We start from the raw sequence: 22,855 nt of genomic DNA on the forward strand, positions 1-22,855 counted from the left end.
TACCAAGGACCATTCTTAATATTTTTGTAACATTTAGTTGTCATATTTCTGAATTGTAAAGAGAGATGTTTTAGATTTAGACACTTGCAGTGAGTGCACGTGGGATATGAGTAATCGGCATAATTTGGTATTGCAAAGGATACCAAGAGATTGGAATAGGTGATAATGTCCTCTTCATTAAAGTCTAGTTTGTTAATGGTTATCAAAAGCAACTTTTTCTACAGACTTGGTAAATACTCAAGTTTCTCAGCAAGCTTATATTTCTGATTGCCTTTTCATGAGCTGATTTATTTCTGGTTTATTTACAGTATGGTCTTGGTTACCGCTGTTTATTGGGAACTAACAGTGAAAGCTGAAAGGAAATATAGGAAGACAGTGAAATTCTTCTTTAAATAGACTGGCTTTTTAAACAGTAAGACAGGATGTCCTACACTTGTGAATTTGAACACATACAGATGAGTTTCCTGTGAGAAATAAATTCCTTTCACAGAGTCTCCATGTTTTACAACTTGAAAATATAATTTAACTCTTGAATGATTTCTACTTTTTTACTAGTGAAAATAAGAACTTGGGGTGTCAAAACTACTGTTAAACAAAAAATATGCTCAGAACAACAATTAGATTGACTTGCATTTTCTTTTTAAGCTGTCTTGTTTATAAAATACAATTTCAGGACTTGGATTAATTAAAGTTTGAAAATTTAAAGGGAAACTTGACTTTATCAGTAGTTCTAATCTCCTTAAAGTTGTCTCTTGTATTTCATTTTAAAATGTATACAATGGGGAAAAATGGGCTCTTGAATTTATTCAGGATGAAATTAAGCAATTTTATAAGTGCATTTAAAGGATGCATAAGGATAAACTTTCCAGGTAGCCCATTAAGTGAATCTGGGGGCTAATTTTCTCCAACTTGCACACCCTGAACTCCCGAATGAGCAATATTACTAATAAAGAAATTTCAGTTAAAAGATAAATGTACACTTATGACCATTGTCCACTGGTAGATTTGATTAAGTTTGTGCAGTCAGCCAGTTAAATTAAATGCAACCATCATTTAACATTTAGTTATTACAGTGGTGTGTTTTATAGAAAAATCTTGAATAGAGCAATGCCATGTGCTCAGATATCAAAGCAGTGGATTTGTGTACAAAAAAAATTACTATTTACACTAAAGAATAGTATCTCCTTTCCAACTCCTTAATTTGTAAAAATAAACCTATATATAATACATATATATAAAACCTGTTTAACAAATATTTAGCATTTAAGTAAACAATTTTTTCCTGGTTTGGTACAGCATTTATTCAGCCTCCTATTTACTAAAAAGAGGCCCTGAACTAATTTAGAAATGGAGAATATATGGGCTGTGAAATCACTAACTAGATTGAGGCTTATTTGAAGTAGAAGGTGATTAGGACGTCTAGGTTTTAAGGCATAACTTAAATAACCAAATGGATATTTCCGGATTTGAGCGGGTGTAGGATAGAATTGGAGAAGTGATTGTAGACAGTGAATTTAGAGATAAGAGGAAGACGGGAGAGTAGTTTGAGAGGCAAGTGGGGGTCAGGAGTAGGTTCTGAAGATGAGAGAAAATAAAACATGCTTGTATTATCAGGGGAAAGAGCCAAAGGAGAATGAGAGGTTAAGGAGAAAAGTAAGGGAAGGGATGAGAGTGGGAGCAAGGGAGATCTGGGGATAGGATGGGCTGGGTCACTGGGGCAAGTGAAGCTTTCTACATGAGCCCCTGCCCCGGACAATTTTTGTTTAACAATCATATTTTCCTATTTTAAAAATGTTTCTCTCTCCTATCTGAGCCTTTCACACAGCAACAGGGAAACGGGCAAAGTGCTGTTAAGCACAAAATCTGAAAATGAGAAATTTTGTTTTCATCTTTGAATTACTGTGCTTAAGTGTTACTAATAGCTACGGTAGGTAGATGTTTGGAGAACTGAGAATTTTAAATTGATTATGATCTTTTAATTAGTTAACTACATTTTTGGGTGATGTGCTTGGAAAGCAAAAATTGCGTCTGCTTTCTCGGGATAGCATTGATATGGAGAGGGATTCTTTTCAATAGTAGTAATTAAACTAATTCTTAAGTAAGGAGTGAAAAATAACTGACACTGATCCAGATTATGTTGGACAAATTGTCCCAATCCACAAGTACTTACAGAATCATTCTATTTTTTTAATTAATGATAATTTGTATAGTGTAAAAAATATTCTGAACTGACTGCAGTTAGTATCTTTCAAGAAAAAAGCCATTTCTCTTAATATTGCGTTGTTTTGACTTCATACATGTGTTAAAACTTCTTCTAAAGTGAGGGATATAGTTTAGTACTAAATGGGCCAAAGTTTTTTATTATGACCACTACTTACATACAATAAATAATATATGTATTATCATAGCACTTAAGAGTCCCACTCATGGACCACTACACAAGAAATTTATGCTATCAGTGTTACTTTGTTTCCTTTTTATTCTCACATTAGCTTTTTATTGAAAGAGTTAAATATTAAATTTGACTGAATGCTCAGAATCAGAATATTTTGGTACTAACAATCTGTCAGAACACATGACATACAGGCCAGACATGTTATATATCAGATATGTATGTCATCCTCCTGGTTGCTGTAGGCCAAAGGATTTTTGTTATGGAACACTCTTCACCCATGCGCTATCAGCCTCAACTGTATACTTAACATCCTGATCATTGTGTAACTATTAAAGCTGTTTGTGATTAAACAAGGCTTGTTCCTCACACACTTGTACTCAATTCTGCTGAATCTGTGAATTCACATTCATTTTCATAATAAATTATGGTTTGCTAAATACTAGAAATCATTACTTGTAAGATGCAGCAGAAGCTGGGCTGGGAAGGACAAATTAACTGTTATTGAAGTGCTGACAGTTTGCTCTGGGCTGTCCAAAACAAATAGTTGTGCCCAAGAAGCTAACAATCTAAAATATACAGGTATATTTAATAGCAAAGAATACAAAAATTCTTGCAAGGAAGTAAATTTTTTTGCAGAAACTTTCAAGTCATTTTGCAAGCTAAACTCTGTGAAATTTTTCCCATTAAGTTATAAATGTCTTGTGTCTATTAAAGAAATTAGGCACTTGGTTAGTAAAATCGGGGGAGCAGATTACAAAATTGGTCTGTTACTGTATTAAATGTGTAGCCTATAGGTGTATGCATAGATATAAGTTAAGGCCCTAATGCAATGAACCTGTAGTTCACAAGGCCTGTAAAACAATTGCTTAGCTAAACTAATAAAGGCATAGGGCCCAAAATCCCTAGCATAAGTAGCGAATCAAAAGTAAACTTAGATCATAAGATATCACAAGATAGAATGCTGTAATGACCAAACAGCTGACAGGTAACCCCAAGATGTTAGTCTATATGAATTTAGGATGTTTTAAATTAGGGACATCAGCAAATCATGAGAATGACATGGTAACTAATGGATGTGTATATGTAAAAGATTACTAGCCGATGGGGGGAAGGGTACCCCAATATTAGTATGAAATAGGGAAAAGGGGCTGAAATTCCTATTGAATATGCATTGGATATAGTGGCGTCAGTGTAACACATTATAAAAGCTGTATCCCAGCCTGCATGCCTTGGGAGATGTTTGGATAATGACCACTGGTGGTGATGGTGATGACTGTGTGGGGCAAGATAACTAATACTTCAGGTTGTTCTGCAAGAGTTGCTGTGACTATATGGATGCTCAGCTCATTCTGTTTTCTCTCTTCCGACCTTGCTGGGTTGGAGTGTTGGTAACTTCACTGTCTTAATAAAACTATTACAAATACAGAAAGTTTTTCCGAAGTGTGTGTGTGTATGTGTTGCAACCATGCACATTGAGGTCCCCAATAAGACTGGCTAAGAGAGGTGTGTCTTTTATCTCATGCAATAGAGGCTCCTGCATTAAGCTCCAGACATGCCAGATTTGCTCCCGGTGCCAACAGACCAACATTACACTAACTTGGCAGAAATCACTTTCCCCAGCATCAGCAGGACAAGAGATTCTGTACTCTGGTGGCTGGGGGCGTATTACAAGAAAATCTTGACTAGTAAAATATGTAATTTAAATATTGCAGCCTCATTGTTAAAATGCAGCTCTCTCAAATCAACTAACTTTGAGGCATGTTCAAGAGGTATGTAGAATACTAGCCTCCATCACCACTTGTTAAATTTCCAGGCAAGCACCTTTGTGCTTTTTCCAGTACTGCCCCTCTCACTTGTGAGAAACTCCCATAAACATCTGCAAAGCTACCTCATCCTCCTTAAAAGTCTACTTGACACGATGCCTACAAAAAACTCGACAACGGTTGGGCTGTTGTGTGATGACCAATATTCTTATTGTTTCCTTGTTCTCCTCCATTGATTTGATTGTATCCATCTTTTCTCATTTTATACTTAAATTGTAAGTTCTGGGGTAGGGACCATCATTTTGTTTGTTCAGCACCTAGTGCATTGGGGATCTTGTCCAGGGCTAGGGCTCCTTGGTGGTATGGCAATACAAATAATAGTAATAATAATTACTTTTTTGTGCTGTTGGTCAATATTCCTCATCTACACATCCAAGAACTGCATTAGCCTGTTTAGAGTATGTCTACATTGAAAATGCTACAGTGGCACAGATAAGCCACAGTAGTTGTGCTGCTGTAGCACTTCAGTAGAGACATGACCTATGCCAACAGGAGAGATTCTCCTGTCATCAGAGGTAATTGACCTCCCTGAGAGGTGGTAGCTAGGTTGATGGAAAAATTCTTCTGTCAACCTAGCATTGTCTGCATTGGGACTTAGGTCGTCTTAACTACGCTGCTTAGGGTTCGAATTCTAGTGTAGACCAGGCCAGAGTAACAGCGTCCCAATAGGAGCTCATGTTCAGTTTTCTAACGGACACCCCTGAGACCTCTTTAGAATTGCTGCTTTCCAGGATATAATTCTCGGTCTTCCATCTTTTGCTGCTAGTGGTACTTTCTGTTGGCAATATTAAACAGGGTGGATTGATTAAAATCAAAGTGATTTTAGATTGGCAAGTGGGAAACTTTGATTTAAATGTATTTAACCCCATTTTTGGTTACTTCACTTCCTGACCCTTCCATGGGGCCCCTGTGATGTTCCAAGGATTGGTTGAACACTGTTCTGTGACCACCTGCAATACAGAGCAACTTATTTAGATTATATGGTTGTCTTCATTTGTTTGTGAATTCCATATTTGGCCTCTGAGTCTCATTGAGAACTCATGGCCAATCCAACTAAGTGTACCCTGGGAAAGGTATGTGGGTTGCGTTATGTGCGCAGGAAAAATCAGTTTAAACACATAGTGAGTCTTGCTGAATTACCACCAAAAGAACAGGTGCTGTCAGTGTTTGGACCACCTGGATGTTAATTTCTTATATTGTCTTGTGCTCCCATCCCACCAATGTATCTTGTGTGGAAGAATACTCTACCTCAGGTTAATTCTTCAAATGCTTGTGATGGTATGGTTACCCAGTTTAAGGATGTTCCTGGTAGCTAACCCATCCTGTGGAGTCCAGACCTTACTAAAAACATTTATTTTGCCTCCTGGTGCATTGGTGGGTCTAACAGCCATCCTGTCCCAAGCGTGGAAAGGGATGGAAAACCCAGTCCTTTCTCAGTTTTTTCATAGAGAAGTTAGCAGCGGAGGTAATGTCTTGCCACCAAGTAGGTTTGTGACACTCCTCCCTCTGTTACCTCTTCAGGTTTTCCTTTACCTTGTCGTTGACCATATACTGTTATAATGGTTGCATGTGATGGATATGTGCCCCTGCATCACCCACGTCTATTTAGCCATTTTCCTTGAGAGTGCCTCATCAGCTGGGCAAACACCACCCGTGCAGACTCTTTCCTGGATAGAGGTGGGGCTTTTATGTTCTGTCAAGTGTACCTTCATCCAGACTCCTGGGGGATCTGTGTAGGATGTGTACACCACATCCTTGGAGACGTGAGGAAAGAATTAACCTTCTCAGTGAAAGGACAAATGCTTGCTTTTCCTGCTGGGATCTGAAAAGGAGAGTGTGGGTGTGGGAGGTTTTAAGCTGTTATGAAAAACAGTGATCCTCTCTAGTCTCCTTCAAGCAGGAGCAGAGAGATGATCTTTGGAGATGTAAAATACATTCCTGGACTAGGCGTCCTGAAATGGAACAAACCATAGTGCTGCTAAACAGGCAGATGAAAGTGTAGGGTTGCAACCCCTCCCCCTTTTTGTATATCCCTTGTTGGGGAACTTGGTTTGTCTGTTGGCTCTCCTTTAAAAGGGCAGAAGAAATTGTTTAGGGTTAGTTATAATAACTGTTGTCTGAAGAATCTTGAAATAAAGCTTAAAACCAATCTTTCCCCCACCTGTCTGGGCATCCCACATTGAGTAATTAAGAATGGAAATGATTTGTAGTCATTGTCTGAAAGTTTAATACCTTGTTAATTCGGGCAACTGCCAGAGCGATCCCGTATGTGTATTCTGGTTATCCCGGGACATCTCAAGCAAAAGCGGAAGCCCAGTCTCCATATTAACTTTAAAAAGTAGCCTTTTTTTTTTTTTGGTAGGGGAGGAGAGAAGTGGAACCCTTTCAAACATTCTGTGGGGTGTGTGTATATATACTATATTCACGACCATGCTATCTGAACACCTCCATCATAGTGGAGCAAAAAGGGCACAATTCCAGATTTTTCTTTGCCAGGTTATTATTGAAGGACAATATCAAAGTTAGTAAGCACAAAGAAATGTGTACTTTAAGAACACCCTACATCTTTGTTTCTTTCCATGTCTTGGATATAAGCACACCTCTAAAATACCTTTAGGTATTCTGGTTTTCAACAGGCAAATAAGCATGCCAGCTATACTACCTTCTTCCATACTCTTACATATAGTACTGGTTCAGAACGTGACTTTGAACTGAATTACGGTTTACGTTGTCAGATCCTGTGTAATTTCTCTCCATAGTTTTCAGCTAAATGTTCACATTTCCAGATATCTTCCTTTTTAGGGTAGTGGATTGTGACCATTTAGTTCAACACCAAAAGCATGAATAAGCTGGAAGTTCAAGCATGATGTCCTTGCAGAAGAAAATATGAGCTGAAAAGGAAATGGAGGAGAGGATGTGAATTTCTAAACTTTAGGTTCAGCCTAGACCTATGACTCTGGGTGTAGAGCCCTACCTTCCAAAAGCAATTCTCTCCTCTGTCTCCCAAGTAGTTAACTTAAATATAGTCTTTCCCCATAGCACCTATGTATTTGGAAGGAGAATTGAACTAATGGTTACCCATTGATTACATCAGAGACCAAGATAAGCTCCTTTACCATGTCATGACTTTGTAAAATCTTTTAAAGGAGAGGGGCACAAGTTTGACAAGAAATCAACGTTTTTGTAAAACATAATTTTGTTCTTTCACAGTATTTTTTCCTGATAGTTGTTTTATTAGATGCACTAAAGCATGTAGTATTTAACATTTATTTTTTTAAATAAGATGAATAATGGTCTAGTGCATAGATCTTACTATAAGCTAGTTGAAGGCTTTGGTAAATGAGTCCATGGAGATAGATGGATACATATACTCACAACTTCCAGAAACCTATTCATGCTGTGTCGGAATAAGAATGTTAATACTTGGGCTTTTGAGACAGTGAGATAAAAATGTGAAAATTGAGTATTTTATGAAAAGATTCTAGCTTGGGGACATTTTATTTAAATATTCTATAGTGTTATATATGTTTGATTTAGAAATATGGAAAAAAGATGACATTCAGCAGTTAAATAGTTTTATAGAGTCGGTTACAATAAAACTCCATAGCAAGGCTTCCACCAGTTCCACCCACACTCTCCTTGTCAATTCAAATGTATTAAGTTCCCTAATTCTAGTTCTTGTGAAATATTTATATCACACTAACTTTCAATCTTTGTCAAGACTGCCTATATAGATAAAACTGCAGGGATGGAACCATTTCATTGAAGAAAACGGTTTCCCCCCCGGCCCCCATCATGGATCATATTGTGTATACTTAATTCAACAATGCTTTTCTGGCCTTAATAGGACATTATTTATACATGCTATTGTATTATGGTGTAAAAGTGTCAAGCTGTAATTGTGCCTTCATAGCTGTATAATGCATTGCTTTTTTTATCAATATGTTATATGCTGGAAAATTGTACATACAGACTTCCTGCCTCATTCCTACTTACATCAGCAGCTAGTCTCATAGCTGCTGTCACTTGAGTTTGGAGTGAGAGGGGGACAGTACACTGGTCCTGGTAACACTTTATCCCCATGCGTTAATTTCCCTGCAGACTTCTAATCCTCCCACTCAGTACCTTAGTTTAAGTACTGCAAAATAAGTACTACAAGCAGGTTATCGTTTATGGAACACCTATTGTAATTAGAGAATTGAAATTGCAGCAGGATTCTATTCAAATCCTGTTCTTCAATCCTTTCTAAAATTCACATGCATTGTTGAATTGGCATGCCAGTTCAGCACTTGGTGGAGGGGTCCAGGGTAGTGTTTGTGTGAAGATGTATGTTCTTTTGATCAAGAGGTTCATGTGCCATCCAACCCGCCAAAAAGACTGTTTTTTGAATTTCAATTATTTTGGTGTTTGCATACAGAAACAAAATGGGGAACATAGTATCCATATGGAATTCACCTATTGATGTCTAGTGTCCAGCAACAAGAAGAAACTCCATATCTAAAGATTAAAATTATTGGAATTTGGTTTTGGCTCTGCTTAGGGCTCAAGCCTGGCTCATTACTATGCTGTGCAGACTGGCTTCAAACTCCTGTGAGCTTGTCCCTGGTGGCTTGCCACTTAAGGAGAGAGGAACACTCCTCCAGAAGGAACTCTGTAGCTTTGGGGAAGGCGCATTGGCCTGGAAGCCATAAGTCCTTAAGTTCAGGTATCTTGTTCCATGGAGTTCTGTCAGTATATTTGTGCACTTCACAAGATCTTATCACAAACTTCCTACACCAGCATTTCTCGATATGGCAACCCGTCTGAAATGTGAGTAAAGACTACTTCATTCCTTGTGAAATTTAGCAGAAAGGATGGCGATATGGCCATGCACTGAACTGTGACTCATGAGGCTTGGCTTCAACTCCTGGTTTAGCAATTCTAGACTTTAGCCAAGTGTCTTAATCTGTGTCTGGTTCCTTATGTAGACTATTTTGGCTTGGTTAGAATTCAGGAGCTAATGGCTGACTTAGTGCTGAGGAGCCTTCTAAAGGTCTGAAAACCATCACAGTTCCAGGCAGCTGCACCAGTATTTCCTCTTAGTGGTTCAATGAGGGCATCCACTCTCAGGCTTCCAGCTCCCCTGGCAGTCACCTATCTTGGGTGTAGACACATGTCTTGCTCCCTCCTGACCAGGGTGTATCTAGGCTGAACAGTTCCCTGCCTTCACTGTGGTGTTCCCAGCAAAAGACACGCTACCTAAGCAGGCTTCTCATGCCTTCTCTTCAGATAGTATCAACAGAGCAATTGCCAACAGTTAAGTTACCATTCTCACTTCCTGTGCAAGCCTATTTCATTCATTCTTAAGATAAAAGCACTACAGAGGAAAGCACATTAAAAACAATATATATGCATGCCAATGAGCTTATCAGTGATCACCCCAACTCTAATGTAGGCTCTGGTAGAAGCAGTCCTTGCAGGCCCCACAAAGGAGTCTCTCTTCTATGGTCACAAATTCATAACCGCCTCAGCTCAGAACTAGCACCTTCCTGAAAAGTTTACTCTTTGCTTTATGCAGTTTGAGGGTCTTTGGTCAGGAACTGGTTATTAGTAGACAGTGGGTCTCTCCCCCCATGGCCGAGCTTCAAAAGACCTGGCTTCAGAGAGGTGGTGTATTAACTTAAGATGGAATATATGGGCTTAAAGAGTTAGGGTGTTAATATAACTCATTTACTGTCCAGCACTACACAGTTTAACTAAGGTTTGGGCTTTGGCATAGAGAGACTTTAGCCTGCTTAGTACTATGGCAAATATATTGTTATTTTTTAAAAACTTTTTGTTAAAGATACGAGGGAGAGGGAGGGAGGAAAAACAGTTCAAGTATTTGGAATGTTAAGTAAGGTTTTTATTTTAACATTTTAAATTGTATTAATTGAAGAGGTTTTTAAAGGGGGAAACCCTTGTTTGACAGGTTTTTTTTAGATGGTATTTAAAAAAAAAGTTGGTAATAACTGTCCTTTTTGGGGGAAAAGAGAAGAAGTTAGTTGAGATGGACTGGAATTGTTGTTGATGTTAAAGTTTGATCCAGTTTTCTAAGGAGATAAAACAAGACAAACCCATGCAAAAGGGGAGAGAAGAATAGCAAAGATAGAAAATTCAGCTTCTCTGATATTGACTCACTTGCAACCTCACTGATGGAAAAACACAGGCACAGCACTGTCACGTTCTGGGGTACAATCCAGACCAGTGATGTGTTGTCACCACCTGCCCCGCAACCTGGGGTGCCTCACAATGCTTTGCTGTTGTACTCCCAACCAAGGCTGCTTCCAAACAGCCTGACAGCATGCCGGTTCCTGACTATCTGTATAGTTGCAGCCCTGGTCCAGCGACTGTGATCCCAGCAGCCTGTCAGAAACACTCCAGTCCTACTCTGGCTTGCACCCACCTTTGTTACTGCTTGCAGGATGACCCCAACGTATTCCCAATCCCAAGTTTTCCCCAAAATTATGTGTTCGACACTATCCTGCCCTTTTCTGGATAATTCAGGTATTAAAGGTCCGTTGCCCCTGTGAAGGGTCAGTATTCAACAGTTTGCTATTTTAACTGAAGTTACCAGGCAGTTTAGTTTAAACACAACACTGGATTATTTTAAATAGAAAAAAATATATATTTAATTACAAAGAGAGGTTTTAAATGAGTACAAGTATAAGGTATTAAAGTTAGAAATGGTTACAGGAAAAATAAAGATAAGTAGTAGCTAAAACTTAACAAGCTAGCCTTAGTTCAAGGTAAAATCCTTACCACAGGTTCCCAGCAACATAGCTGACCAAATTCTCAGGTCAGAATCCCCCCCCCCCCCCCCCCCAAGTGAAAGGGCCGGTTCCTTTGCTGTCTTAAGTGAAAGAGAGAGAGAGGGTGGTTTTGCTCTTTAAGATTATAGTCCAGTCACCCTATGAATTGCATTTTCTTGAGAGTTAGCCCTATGTGGAAGTAGAGGGAGAACTGTTTTTCTCCGCCACCTAGATAAAGTTCCTTCCTGCTGTGAGGAAGAATATGTGGAGTCTTGTGGTAAAAGAGGTTCCATGTGTTTGCTAAAATGCAGATTGATCTGTTCCTGCCCCGCTTTGTTGCCAAATAAGGTCATTGGACAGGTTATTGCCAGTCAGCTTTGACACATGACTAGAGGTGTCAGCTTGTCCTTTGTCTTTGAGAAATCCGTTTACTCACTCCACAAGTCTCCTAGGACAGGGATTCTCACAACAAAGTTTTTGGTGTCCTCAGAGTGCGACCACCAGCTTTTGCTGGTGCCGCACTGCCACTTCCTAAAATTATTTATTTTTCCTAAAGTTAACAAAGTAATGTACACATATATACATCCAAATCATTTTAGTTTATTTATGTAAGGTTTGGGTTTTTTTGCAGACTCAGTAATAAAAATCATGCACAGTTATCTCTATTCTTTACTGGACCTAACAGAATAGAAACAGAAATAAGGTACTTTGCACGTTCTTGTCTTTATTGTTTCTTTTGCTTTTTTGCTAAAAGTGGTTGTCTGTATAACAATTCTGAAGTAAATTTAAAAATGCTTTGACATAATAGAAGTCCAAATAATAATGAAAAACATAACTGGGTGGCTTGGGTTTGGGGAGGGGAGACACGGTTACGGCTGGCCCAGGGCTCCTCTAGGCAGGTGTGGGGGGGTGGGGCCCGGGGCTTTGGCCAGCCCAAAGCTCCTCTGGATGAGGGACGGAGCGCTCCATGCTTCAGCCAGCCTGGGGCTCCTCCAGGCGTGTGTGTGTTGGGGGGGGGGGAGGGGGTTGGACTTATGGCTCCAGGGAATACGGTCAGAAGGGGTAGAGTCGGGAGCTAGCCTTCCCAAAGGGGGGCTCCACCTTCTGCCCATGCACCCATCACTCACCTCCTCACCGACCCCCCCCCCCCCCACCTGGCGCTTGCCTTCTGTGTCCCACTTCATCACCCGCCCGCTGCTCGCCTCCTCACTTCCCTGCCACAGACACGCTCCCTGCCCGCTGCAAGAACTCCAGCTCACTGGTGGCTCACCACTCATCTCCTCACTCCCGCACTTGCAGCCACACTCACCCTGCTGCTGGCTCAATGCTTGCCTCCTTACTCCTCTGCCAGGGCCCCGCCACCACACGCCTCGTTGCTTGCCTTCTCACCACCACCACTCCCTGCTTACCTCCTCACTCTCCTGCGCGCAGTTAGCCCCCCCCGCCCGCCTCGCCCTGCTGCTGGCTCGCCACTCGCCTCCTTACTCCTCCCACCTGCTGTTCTCCTTCTCTTCCCTCCTTGCCACCTCACTCTGCTCCTTAAGCATTGTGTGTCCCACCTGTGCCTTCAGAGAGATGGCCCATGCAGGAGCAACAGGGAGGAAGGGGGGGGCTCATGCTTCCTCCCCACTGCCCAGGAAACTGCTGTGGCCGCAGAAAAACCTTGGGGTGGCCGCATTTGAGAAACCGTGTCCTAGGGTATGCCTACACTGCAATGTATGCCTGGGTTCAGACTCTGGCTGGAACCCAGACACCCCTTTCCATCTACACACACACCTCTCCAATTCTGGTTCAGACCTAGACTCCCAGGACCCTGCGGATATGGAGGGTCTGAGCCAGAGTAAAGCGGTGACCCAGGGTTCAAGCCATATTGCTTTGCAGTGTAGATACAGCCCCATCTTCTCCTCCCCCCTCTCCCACCATTCCTGACTCAGGTCCTGGGACTCTGCCAAAGGTATCACACCATCCCATGGACCAACTTCCTTTGTCCTTTCTCTCCCAACAATTTCCAACTCCAGTGAAAATGGAAGCAACCCCCCCTTGGTGTGCAGCAGCAACTCGGTGAGTCAGCATTAAACCTTCCATTATTTTCTGACCACTGCACTGCAAACACACCATTCTATGTTTGCAATGGAGACTGAGCAGAAGAAGCCTTTTGCAAAGAGTGCTGCTTCATGGTCATGGAAACACAGCCAGATTTTGGTAAATCCTTGGTGCAAAGCCACCAAAACAGTGGACTTTAGTAAGAGTACCAGGAATGACCACGCATACTAGCAAATAGCACAGAAGCTGACAGCTTTGCAATTTACCAGGCGGGTGACCAATGCAGAGAGCAGATTAAGTGTCTCAAGAGTGAATACTGGAAAATCAGGGATTAGTACCGCACCTCGGGCAGATCGCCAACATCATGCCTGTTTTATGAGTATGACCTGGATGCTGGGCAGAGTCAGTGGTAGTGTGTGATGACCTGTCAGCTGGGAAGGTGCCCTGCTGGTCCCAGAATCCAGTATGGGAGATGATGGGAGCCAGCAGCAGGCAGCAAGTGAGGACAGTGAAGTGACACTCTTGCTGAAACCGGTCCTAAAGCAGGAGCAGCAGCACATTCTAGGTCCATACTTGGAGTAGCTGTTTGATGCCCCCTGAGGAACAATCCACCACAGAGTCTGGAGCAGACACAGATGGACAGAAGTTGCCCGAGCCTGGTAAGTTTCTGGCTCAGTTTTAATGTTTATTAATACACTAATGGGAGGGATTTCTGCTCTACGAACTGATGCAAAAGTTATGAAAATTGTCAGCTAGCAGTGTGTACCCACTAATAGCAAATTGTATGCCAGCACCTTGGCACCCTCCTCCCTCCCACCACTCTGTGGAGTTAAAATTTGCAACCAGGAAATACAAATGGTGAAAACCTTTAAAGTGTGTTTTTACTGGAAAGGCACAGATATTTTTTTTTTTTTTTGGCTAGGGCCATTCCTGTTCCTTAAAAATAAACTTGCATTGCTATGCCTATAAGTATGCTACTTTGCAGTCTATTGAGTTGTCTGGAAACAATGAACTATGTGGGGGTGAGAGATGTGGAAATTTTTTTGATTTACAAATCTAATCCTAAATACTACTGGGTTTGAAATTTTACCCAGAAATATGCCAGGGGTAAAGGAGAGCAGGAAGGCTGTGGAGTTCTGCGTGTTTGCATGCAGCCATAACAGAGTAAGTCATGTAGAAGCTAATGTAGCATCCTATTGATTCCCTCATGAATTCTGACCTATTCCCAGGTGCTGATAGCTGCAAACTTTTCCTGAAGCAGGCACTCCAGTCGATCATAGTCTGGGGAAGGGGTGTATTTTCCAGGGCCATCTCGGTAGCTGACCAGCCCACTCCATTCAGATGTACTATTCAATCACTATGTTTGAATACCTCAGTTGCATAAACTGCAGTTTCCTACCCGCAACTTGGAATAACATCTCCCGTTGCCAGCTGGGCACCACAAGAACTGTTATGTCCTTGAAAATATGGAAGGCCTGAAATAATAGAGAAAGATTTTGTAGCACAGCCACTGATGGCGCACACCCCCCAACTCAAGTAATTCTGCAATTTTCTAAAACCAAACAGCTTTGCATTTTTAACTCATCATTGTGTGTGCACTTCTGCTGCAATTAATCAAGCTGTCTCCAGTGACATTCTGTGGTCTGAAGCATCTCTCACAACATGTAGAAGTAGAGTTTGGAGAAGTATCACTTTGTCCATAGGCGACTCCGTGGGTGCTCCAGGGCTGGAGCACCCGGGGGGAAAAAAAGGTGGGTGCTGAGCACCCACCAGCAACCCCCCATCAACACCTCCTCTCCCTCCTCCCTCAGTGCCTCCTGCCTGCCAGCAGGCCTCATGGATCAGTGCCTCCCCCTCCCTTCCTGCATGCCACAATCCAGCTGTTTTGCGGCATGCAGGAGGTCGGGAGGGAAGGCAGAGGAGTGAGGACGTGGCGCTTGGGGGAGGGGACGGAACTGGGCAGGGCCAGGAAGGGGTGGGGTCTTGGCAGGGGTGGAGTAGGGGCGGGGCCTGAGGCAGAGTCGGAGGTCAAGCACCCCCTGGCACTTTGGAAAGTCAGCGCCTATGACTTTGTCCTTGAAATTCCAAAGGGAATTTTTCTGTGCTCCTGCACTGAGCTATTTGAGACAGTAACACTCCATGTCTTGTTCTGTTCCAGACCCCCTTGACCTCTACTGGCTGCAGTACCTCCACCTTTTGTACACATTGCATCAGAAACCTGGGCCAGTGTACCTTCATGGACCATTCGAAGAGGAAGTCTTTCCCTGATGAACGTAGGGTTGAGGTTTTGGACAAGACCAACAAGCAGGTCCTGTACCAAAAACAGAGGGACTTGTGGCTAGAGGAAAGGCATGCCAAGAGGCAAGAGGAAAGACTCAGGCTGGCTGCACAGATTGAGGCCAGGGTTTCAGTGCAGAAGCACGCATTTGCACCGCAGTTCCTGGAACAGGATAAGGGAATAGGACAGAGCTCAGCAGAAAACTTTCAGTGGCTGATATCCCTAACGACTGCAAGAGTAGAGGCTACTGCTGCATCACCCACACCACAGCCTGAGTCCCTTGCCTGCTATATAATGCTGCAGTCCAAAAGCAGCTTAGAAGACTCCAGGACTGGGTGGCACATGCAGTCGGGCTCCATGAGTGGCTGGGCAGGGCAGCCTTGCCCCATGCAGCCCTCCATATTCACTCCCTCCCCTGTGGATGCCTCCAACCCCCTCCCACACTGCCAAGTGCATGGCAAATGGGGAGAGAAGGGAAAGGAGAACAGGTGACCAGAGGACATACCACGGTAGGAAGTTTCTGTCCTGTACATGGTTTCACTATTTGCACTGGTTCATGCACTTTGTTTTTTCTGTAAAATTCTGTTACTGGTGTTTTGATGTGATAATGGCAGCTGGTCTGTCTGGGAATTGATGAATGTTGTACTTTTCTAATATATTGTTTATATAATTTTTTTTTATTTCATCAAGAAAGTTTATTGCTATCACTGCTTCACATCATACAATGTATATTTAAAATAATAAAGGTAAACACATGATCAGGAACAATTATGAATTTGTATGCAAAGCCTATCCTGCAATACAATTGTCTATAGCAATACATACTTCAATCTTTTCCTTACATCAATCCATACTGTGACTACCTCTCCCCATTCACAAGTGGCAATGTCATTCATAAGTATATGGCATAGTACTGAAACCCACCACAATCAATGAGCCCCTCTCCCAAACACATTCATAATAGTACTATTTCACCCTCTTCCATTGGGCCACGTAAGTCCATAAGGTGGAAGCACAAAGCATCTCTGACTTGCCCGGGTGCATCCAGCTCCATCCGTGAAAGGTGCACTTTCTGGCTGAGCATACTAATTCAGTGGCCCCTTGCGGTCATAGGTCTATTCAGGGGGAAATGACTCACCTCTGGCTTCAGAAAATTGTGAAGAGCACAGCAAGCCACAGTAATGCGGACAGCATTGATAATGGGTCTCTAGACATCTCCAATGGGATTTCAGCCTGCCAAAAGCACATTCAGTAGCCATTCGTCATCTGCTGAGAGTAATTAAACTGTCTTTTGCTGTGTCCTCTTAAATTAGGGTCTGGTTTCATAAGCCAAGGTAAAAGTGAGTATGCAGGGTCCCCCAGAATACCGGTGTGGTCAATAACTCCATTCATGACAATGTCATTTGGTGGGAATAGTATCCCAGCTTGTCCATGAATGTAGACTCCCAATCAGCAAAAAACCCAAGTGCAGTCCATGTTGACATTCATGAATCACCCTCTGTGGTACATGAGGGCCTGGATGTTTAGTACCTTTTGTGGTTTATGTACTCCTTCTCCTTGAGGAGGGCAAACTGTGGGCACGGGTCCCATCAGTGCCCCAGCATAGTTTGGAAGCCTCATTCTCTCAAAGCCAGCAATTACTTCAGATATCTCTTTCATGCCCACCGCCTTGGGGATAAACTACAAGCCTGATTGCCTCAGAAAGCTCCAATACCACTTTACCACAGTCAACTTTTCAACACCAAACTGGTTTGCAGTGAACCTGTAAAGGGGTATGAAAAGTAAACTCTTAAAGGATCCATTGCTAATACCTGCCTGACCAAGTTGGAGCTGAGCAGTATGGGTCTAGCACTTTGGGGTTTAGCCCATTTTAAAAGTAACTTATAAATATTTTGTTACTGTTTGGATGCAGTAAATTGCTTATTTTTTTAGGCACGTTTAGAGCAAATACCATTCACCCTTTGGATTTAATAAAGGAATTTATGGTTAAATTAGTGCTGTGGCAATACCCTGGACAAATAATAATTCTAACATTGTGCTTCATATAATGTATTTTTAGATTGTCAGCAGTAATTGGGCACTCTCTTGAGAGGGTGGCTCTGACACGTTACACTTTTTAAAACTGTTTTGCAGTCTATATAAGATCCATAACCAAAACATTTTATGTGAACAGTCTCTTCTTTCTCCACCCTGTCCAACTCCAGCCACAGCTGCTCTCCTATCTGTTTTAATGCTCTCTGGAGGCCTGCATGTGCAGCTATGCATTTCCTGAGGCTACTTGTGAAGTAGGTTGAAAGCAGAGCCAGAGTTCTGCTTCTTCTGCTCTAGGTCTTGATGGTGGATAGTGACTCCTATTCATTCCTCACTCCTTGACTAAATGATCCCTTCCTTTTCCGGCCTTTCAAAACCTACCAAGGGCAGGGAGAGACCCAGAAGGAGGAGGGATAGAGCTGGTAGCTGAGGAGCTATGATGAGCACCTAGGAAGCCTGCTCCCCCAGCAGATGTCACACTGATTCCCCTTCACTTATCCTCAGGTTTTTGTTGTTGTTGTTGTTTTTAAAGGGAAAGAAAAATTTACATTCAAAGTCTTCATTAATGTGGAAGACTGCAGGCTCTCTAAGCCCTCCAGAATGTATATTTCTTAGTTCTGTTGTAACATTAGGGAATGTCCCATTAAGGTCCTTTTTACATATCCCTTCAAAGCTAGCATTAGAAGAAGATAAACATTAGAAAAACAGGAAATAGTTAAGATGACACTTTCTACACAATACAGCCATGCAACCTTAACTTTGCCCCTTTAGGGATTCCAAAAAGGAACTGGGAACATTACAGTACCTTCCCTGTCTAGAACTGACATTTTCTTTTTGCCCATTTGACCTGTTAAAGATCTTGTGGACAAAAATGTTTTGTTTTTGGGGGGGCAGGGGGAGGACTTGATCTGCAAAAAGTTCTTCAAAATAAGTTGACTGCTTTAGCAAAATAATTTTCCTATGGCTAAAGAGAGACTGCAACTTTAATATTTTTTTTCTCCATATTGATTGGAAAGCAAAGCAGTATGAAACTAGTTCCATGGTTTATTTCCTCTTTATTAACTCTGTATAGAAAGTCATAATAGCTGGGTATTAAATAGTTTGTTACTAGTACCAGGCAATTGATTAGTTGTGTGTGCTGCATTTCTGAAAGGAGATTAAAATTCTGGACTGAACACAGGTTCTCAGGCTCGTGGCCAAAAAAGCATTTGCCATTTCATGGTAATATCGTTGCTTAGTTTTGTTAAGTAACCTAATGGTGTTTTTTGTTTGCTTTTGTTTATCCTCTTGAAACTTTGTTTTCCTCCTTAAACTGATAGAGTAGAGAGAGAATCGAGAACTCTGAAAAGCATAGTGTTTTCTCATACATACAGGGTACGTCTATACTTACCTCCGGGTCCGGCGGTAAGCAATCGATCTTCTGGGATCGATTTATCGCGTCTTGTCTAGACGCGATAAATCGATCCCGGAAGTGCTCGCTGTCTACGCCGGTACTCCTGCTTGGCGAGAGGAGTACGCGGAGTCGACGGGGGAGTCTGCCTGCTGTGTGTGGACCCGTGGTAAGTTCAAACTAAGATAGTTCGACTTCAGCTACGTGAATAACGTAGCTGAAGTTGCGTATCTTAGTTCAAAGTGGGGGGTTAGTGTGGACCAGCCCAAAGTGTCTTAGGCTAGTCCTCACACTGTGAAGGAAATACTAGATGAAACATTATACACACACCACTATGTTATCCTTGGAATCATGAGTTCTATGTCCTAGAATCTAAGGCAGGTAAAAAGAGGATGAGGCCAGGGGTTAAAGACTTGAGGGGAAACAGTACAGTTGCACTTGTGTTAAAACCTTCCTCTTTCTGGTTTGGGTAAGCCAAGCATCCTAACAACTCCCACCTCCTTGGCTGGTGTGGTGAGAGTTCACCTTCTTGTTTCAGTCTCTAACAACTGGATGAGGCACAGACTTCCATTTACCTCCTCTTCCTATTTCTGCACCTGAACAGGGAGGCATTCCTGGATCACATGCTGTGGTATCATAAATCCATTCTTTTTCAATCGGCCTTGAATATATTACCCACAACCCTCCAGAATGGCATCTCCTGACTTGGCATTAAAGGAATGTCATGGCTCTGTGCTTTCATATAAATATTATGACACTTAGTATTTCATATTTTCAAAGCACATGTATCTTCACAACAGCCCTGTGAGGTAAGCTATCTTTCTCATTTTGAATAAGGAACATAAAAGCTATCATTTGCCCAAAGCTATTCAGTTAATTGCTGGCACAGCCAGGGATTGAAATCAGGAGTGCCTGATTCCCAGCCCTATGCTCAATTCACTAGATTAACTGCTGTTTTTAGTATATAAATATTGACTACAAAAAAAATGGTAAAATAGTATTAAACTTTGTGAAGCACTCCAGTTAGGAATTGTCAGAATTAAGGTTCCCTGTGCAATCTTAATTCAGTTCCCTTGTGCATATGCATTATGATAGCCTGTACTTACTTGATCCTATACTATTCTTCAGAGGGAGGCAGGAATCTGAGTTGGCTAGGGAAACTGTATTGGCAGTTTCTTTTGTTTGTGGAGAGAGACAAGTAATTTACTAACTAAGCCTCTTTTCCTGTCTCCCTCCACAGTCTAACTGCACTCCTTCTTTGTTCAGCTCCTTCTGTCCCTTGCTGCTGTTGCCTTCTTATAGAGCTTGTTACTGGTATATCTATCCATGGTCCTGTCAGACAGAGGCAGCCAAGTCCCTAATCACTAATTCCCTGCTGCACCAGAAATAAACATACTGTTAATGTTTTATTTTAAAATCAATTTTAATCAGAGCTATCCTATCCATGAGTGATTGCAGATCTCTGCACGTGTGGTTTGGTGACTTCTAATATTCTGTTTGCAAGGTAGAAGGACTGAAAATGAGGCACTGAAGAAATTTTTAAACTATTTTTTAGTAGTAGTATTTCTGAGTATTCCTGATTTCTGAAATGCTGTGGTTAAAAAATCAACAACACTTTAATTTAAAATTATCACCCATTCTTTTATTTCAATTCTGTCTACATATTAAGTTACATTTGGGAGATGGGAGGTTAAGTAAATTACTTAGATGTCAACCTTAACTATGAAGGCTCTGTTAAATGAGATAAATGATGTAATATTGAGATTTTTGTGTATTGTTCTAAAATGGTTCATGTGGCATAGCCCAGAGCAGGGGCTTTGTCTCAACCTTTTTCTTTCTGAGGCCCCCAATATGCTATAAAAACTCCACAGCCCACCCGTACCACAATAACTGGTTTTCTGCATATAAAAGCCAGGGCTGGTGTTATGGGGTAGCAAGCAGGGCAATTGCTTGGGGCCCTGCAAAGCTACATTGTTCAAGCCTCAGCTTCAGCCCCAGGTGGCAGGGATCAGGGCCCTGGGCTTCCACCCATATGGTAGGGTTTCAGCTTTCTGCCCTGGGCCCCAGCTAGTGTAATGCTGGCCCTGCTTGGTGGACTGCCTGAAGCCTCACAGCCCCCCAGGGGGCCCTGGGCCCCTGGTTGAGAACCACTGTCCCAAAGTATTTGCTACCATGCTTCATGAATGCATAGTAATGTTTAGATATTTGAAGACACACATGACAGGCCACATTTCAAATCAGCCTCTGAAATTGTGTAGGCAAACTGCATGCAAAGTCTCTGTGCACTTGTAAACAGGATAGTCACTCAGTGTGCATGGCCAGTTTCCATTTCATTCGAATGTATGTAATTTCAGAGACTAGTTAAATATTTGGGTTCCATATTTGAAATTGGGAGCTAGTCCTTGAACTAAGATATAGTACCTGTTACCCCATAACAGTCAACTTTTAATGGTATGGTGACAGAGGATGATTGTGGTTTTTGTATGTAACATTTTAAGGCATGTTTTTGAATAACTTTTTGTCAACTTATTGTCACTGGTGTTCAGAGTATCTGTATACTATAATGTCCCATTATTGTGTATTCTTTTAAATTTTCTGTTAGCCTTTTGATTAAATGTGATTATCTAGGAATTTTGAAGGGTCTTTGTTTGCGATCTGTCAGACCATTCTTTTGTCTGTCAACTAGCATTGCATTTGTATCATTCTACATGAACACAAATGTTTATTGATAATCTAGCTTATGATTTTATACTGCTGCCCATTACTACGGTATCTAAAATCAGTAGTAGTAGCCATAGTGGACTTCATGGAGTGTCTGCCTCTTTTTTCTGAAGTTAAAACTCAGCTTGAGATATTTGTTAGTTTTGCTTTTTTAGTCTGCTATAAGGTTTGTTCATTTTATTTGGATGGGGGAAGGAGTGTTTGGTCTATGCTTGGGTAGAATCCCAAGAATCCTTCAGTGTTTTTAAATTGATCTTGTGGCAGTTGCTATAATGTTTCATCAGCTCTTACTATATACAATATGTCATACTGTAAACTTCTGCTGGCTGTTTTCTGGGTTGGTGTAAAGTGTAACTTATTGGTTTAACTTTTTTTTTTAAACTTAACTTAAAATTTATCTAAAATTCTTATTTAGGCCCACCAAACAAAATGGAGCCAATACTGTAATATGAATTTAATTAACTCTATAGTTAAAAAAGCAAATAGTGTGGTCTGTAACACCGTATAGCTAGACTCTCAGCATTCTATGCTTGAGATATAGCTAATCTTTATTATGCTTAATTCTAGCTGTGCTTATCCTATCCCCCTTTTTGTTTCCCTCCACAGCCTCATGATTTTGATGAATGCAGATTTGACATTAGCGTAAATGATAGTGTTTGGTACCTACGAGCTCAGGATCCTGATCATAGACAACAATGGATAGATGCGATAGAACAACACAAGGTATGGCTACTGGTTTTTTTCCCCCCCAAAATTGATATCTATATGTGCTTATGGAGAGTCATTCATCTGGATCTGCAGTCATTAAAATACTTATAAAGGTACACGGGATTTAAAAATATATATTCTTGAAGCTCAGTGGTTTGAGCATTGGCCTGCTAAACCCAGGGTTGTGAGTTCAATCCTTGAGGGGCCCACTTAGGGATCTGGGGCAAAATTGGTACTTGGTCCTGCTAATGAAGGCAGGGGGCTGGACTTGATGACCTTTCAAGGTCCCTTCCAGCTCTAGAAGATAGGATAGGAATATAATTATTTATTTAAAAGGGCAACTAGAGCTTTTAGAAGCATACTTCAAAAATAACGGAGCAAAAATAAAGCAAAAACTAAAATCTAACTTTTCTTGAGTATCTTTTAGCCAATACTTGATTTTACCATAGGTATATCCATATATTTCAAAGATTCGGCCTTTTCTGTCTGTTAAGGCTGTTGTTCAGACTCTCATCTCACACTTATGACAACTGCATTCTGTTCTTCCTCTGACCTTGATGTCACCCAAATCACTTAAGTCAGCACTTAAGCACTGTTGAAAACTTTATTCTGTACAGACATGGAGTAAGAGACAATCCCTGTCCTGAAGTTTTTTGTCTCTTTATTTGTGCAGTGCCTAACACAATAGGGCCCCAA

General features: G+C 41.5%; 1 protein-coding gene across 4 annotated transcripts in view; it reads left to right on the top strand.

Annotated features, from left to right (window-relative positions):
• The window catches only part of CERT1 (ceramide transporter 1), a 155,768-nt gene that overhangs the window by 8,803 nt on the left and 124,110 nt on the right, over positions 1–22,855 (top strand). For 2 of the 4 annotated variants that reach the window (XM_005288273.5, XM_005288274.5), the window contains exon 3: positions 22,058–22,174. The exons of the other annotated variants lie outside the window; for them this stretch is intronic. In XM_005288273.5, the coding sequence (XP_005288330.1) occupies positions 22,058–22,174 (117 nt within the window). The remainder of the gene's footprint in view (positions 1–22,057; positions 22,175–22,855) is intronic. 4 annotated transcript variants of the gene reach the window in all.

Source organism: Chrysemys picta, chromosome 6 (genome assembly GCF_011386835.1).
Source record: "Chrysemys picta bellii isolate R12L10 chromosome 6, ASM1138683v2, whole genome shotgun sequence".
Lineage (NCBI taxonomy): Eukaryota > Metazoa > Chordata > Testudines > Emydidae > Chrysemys > Chrysemys picta.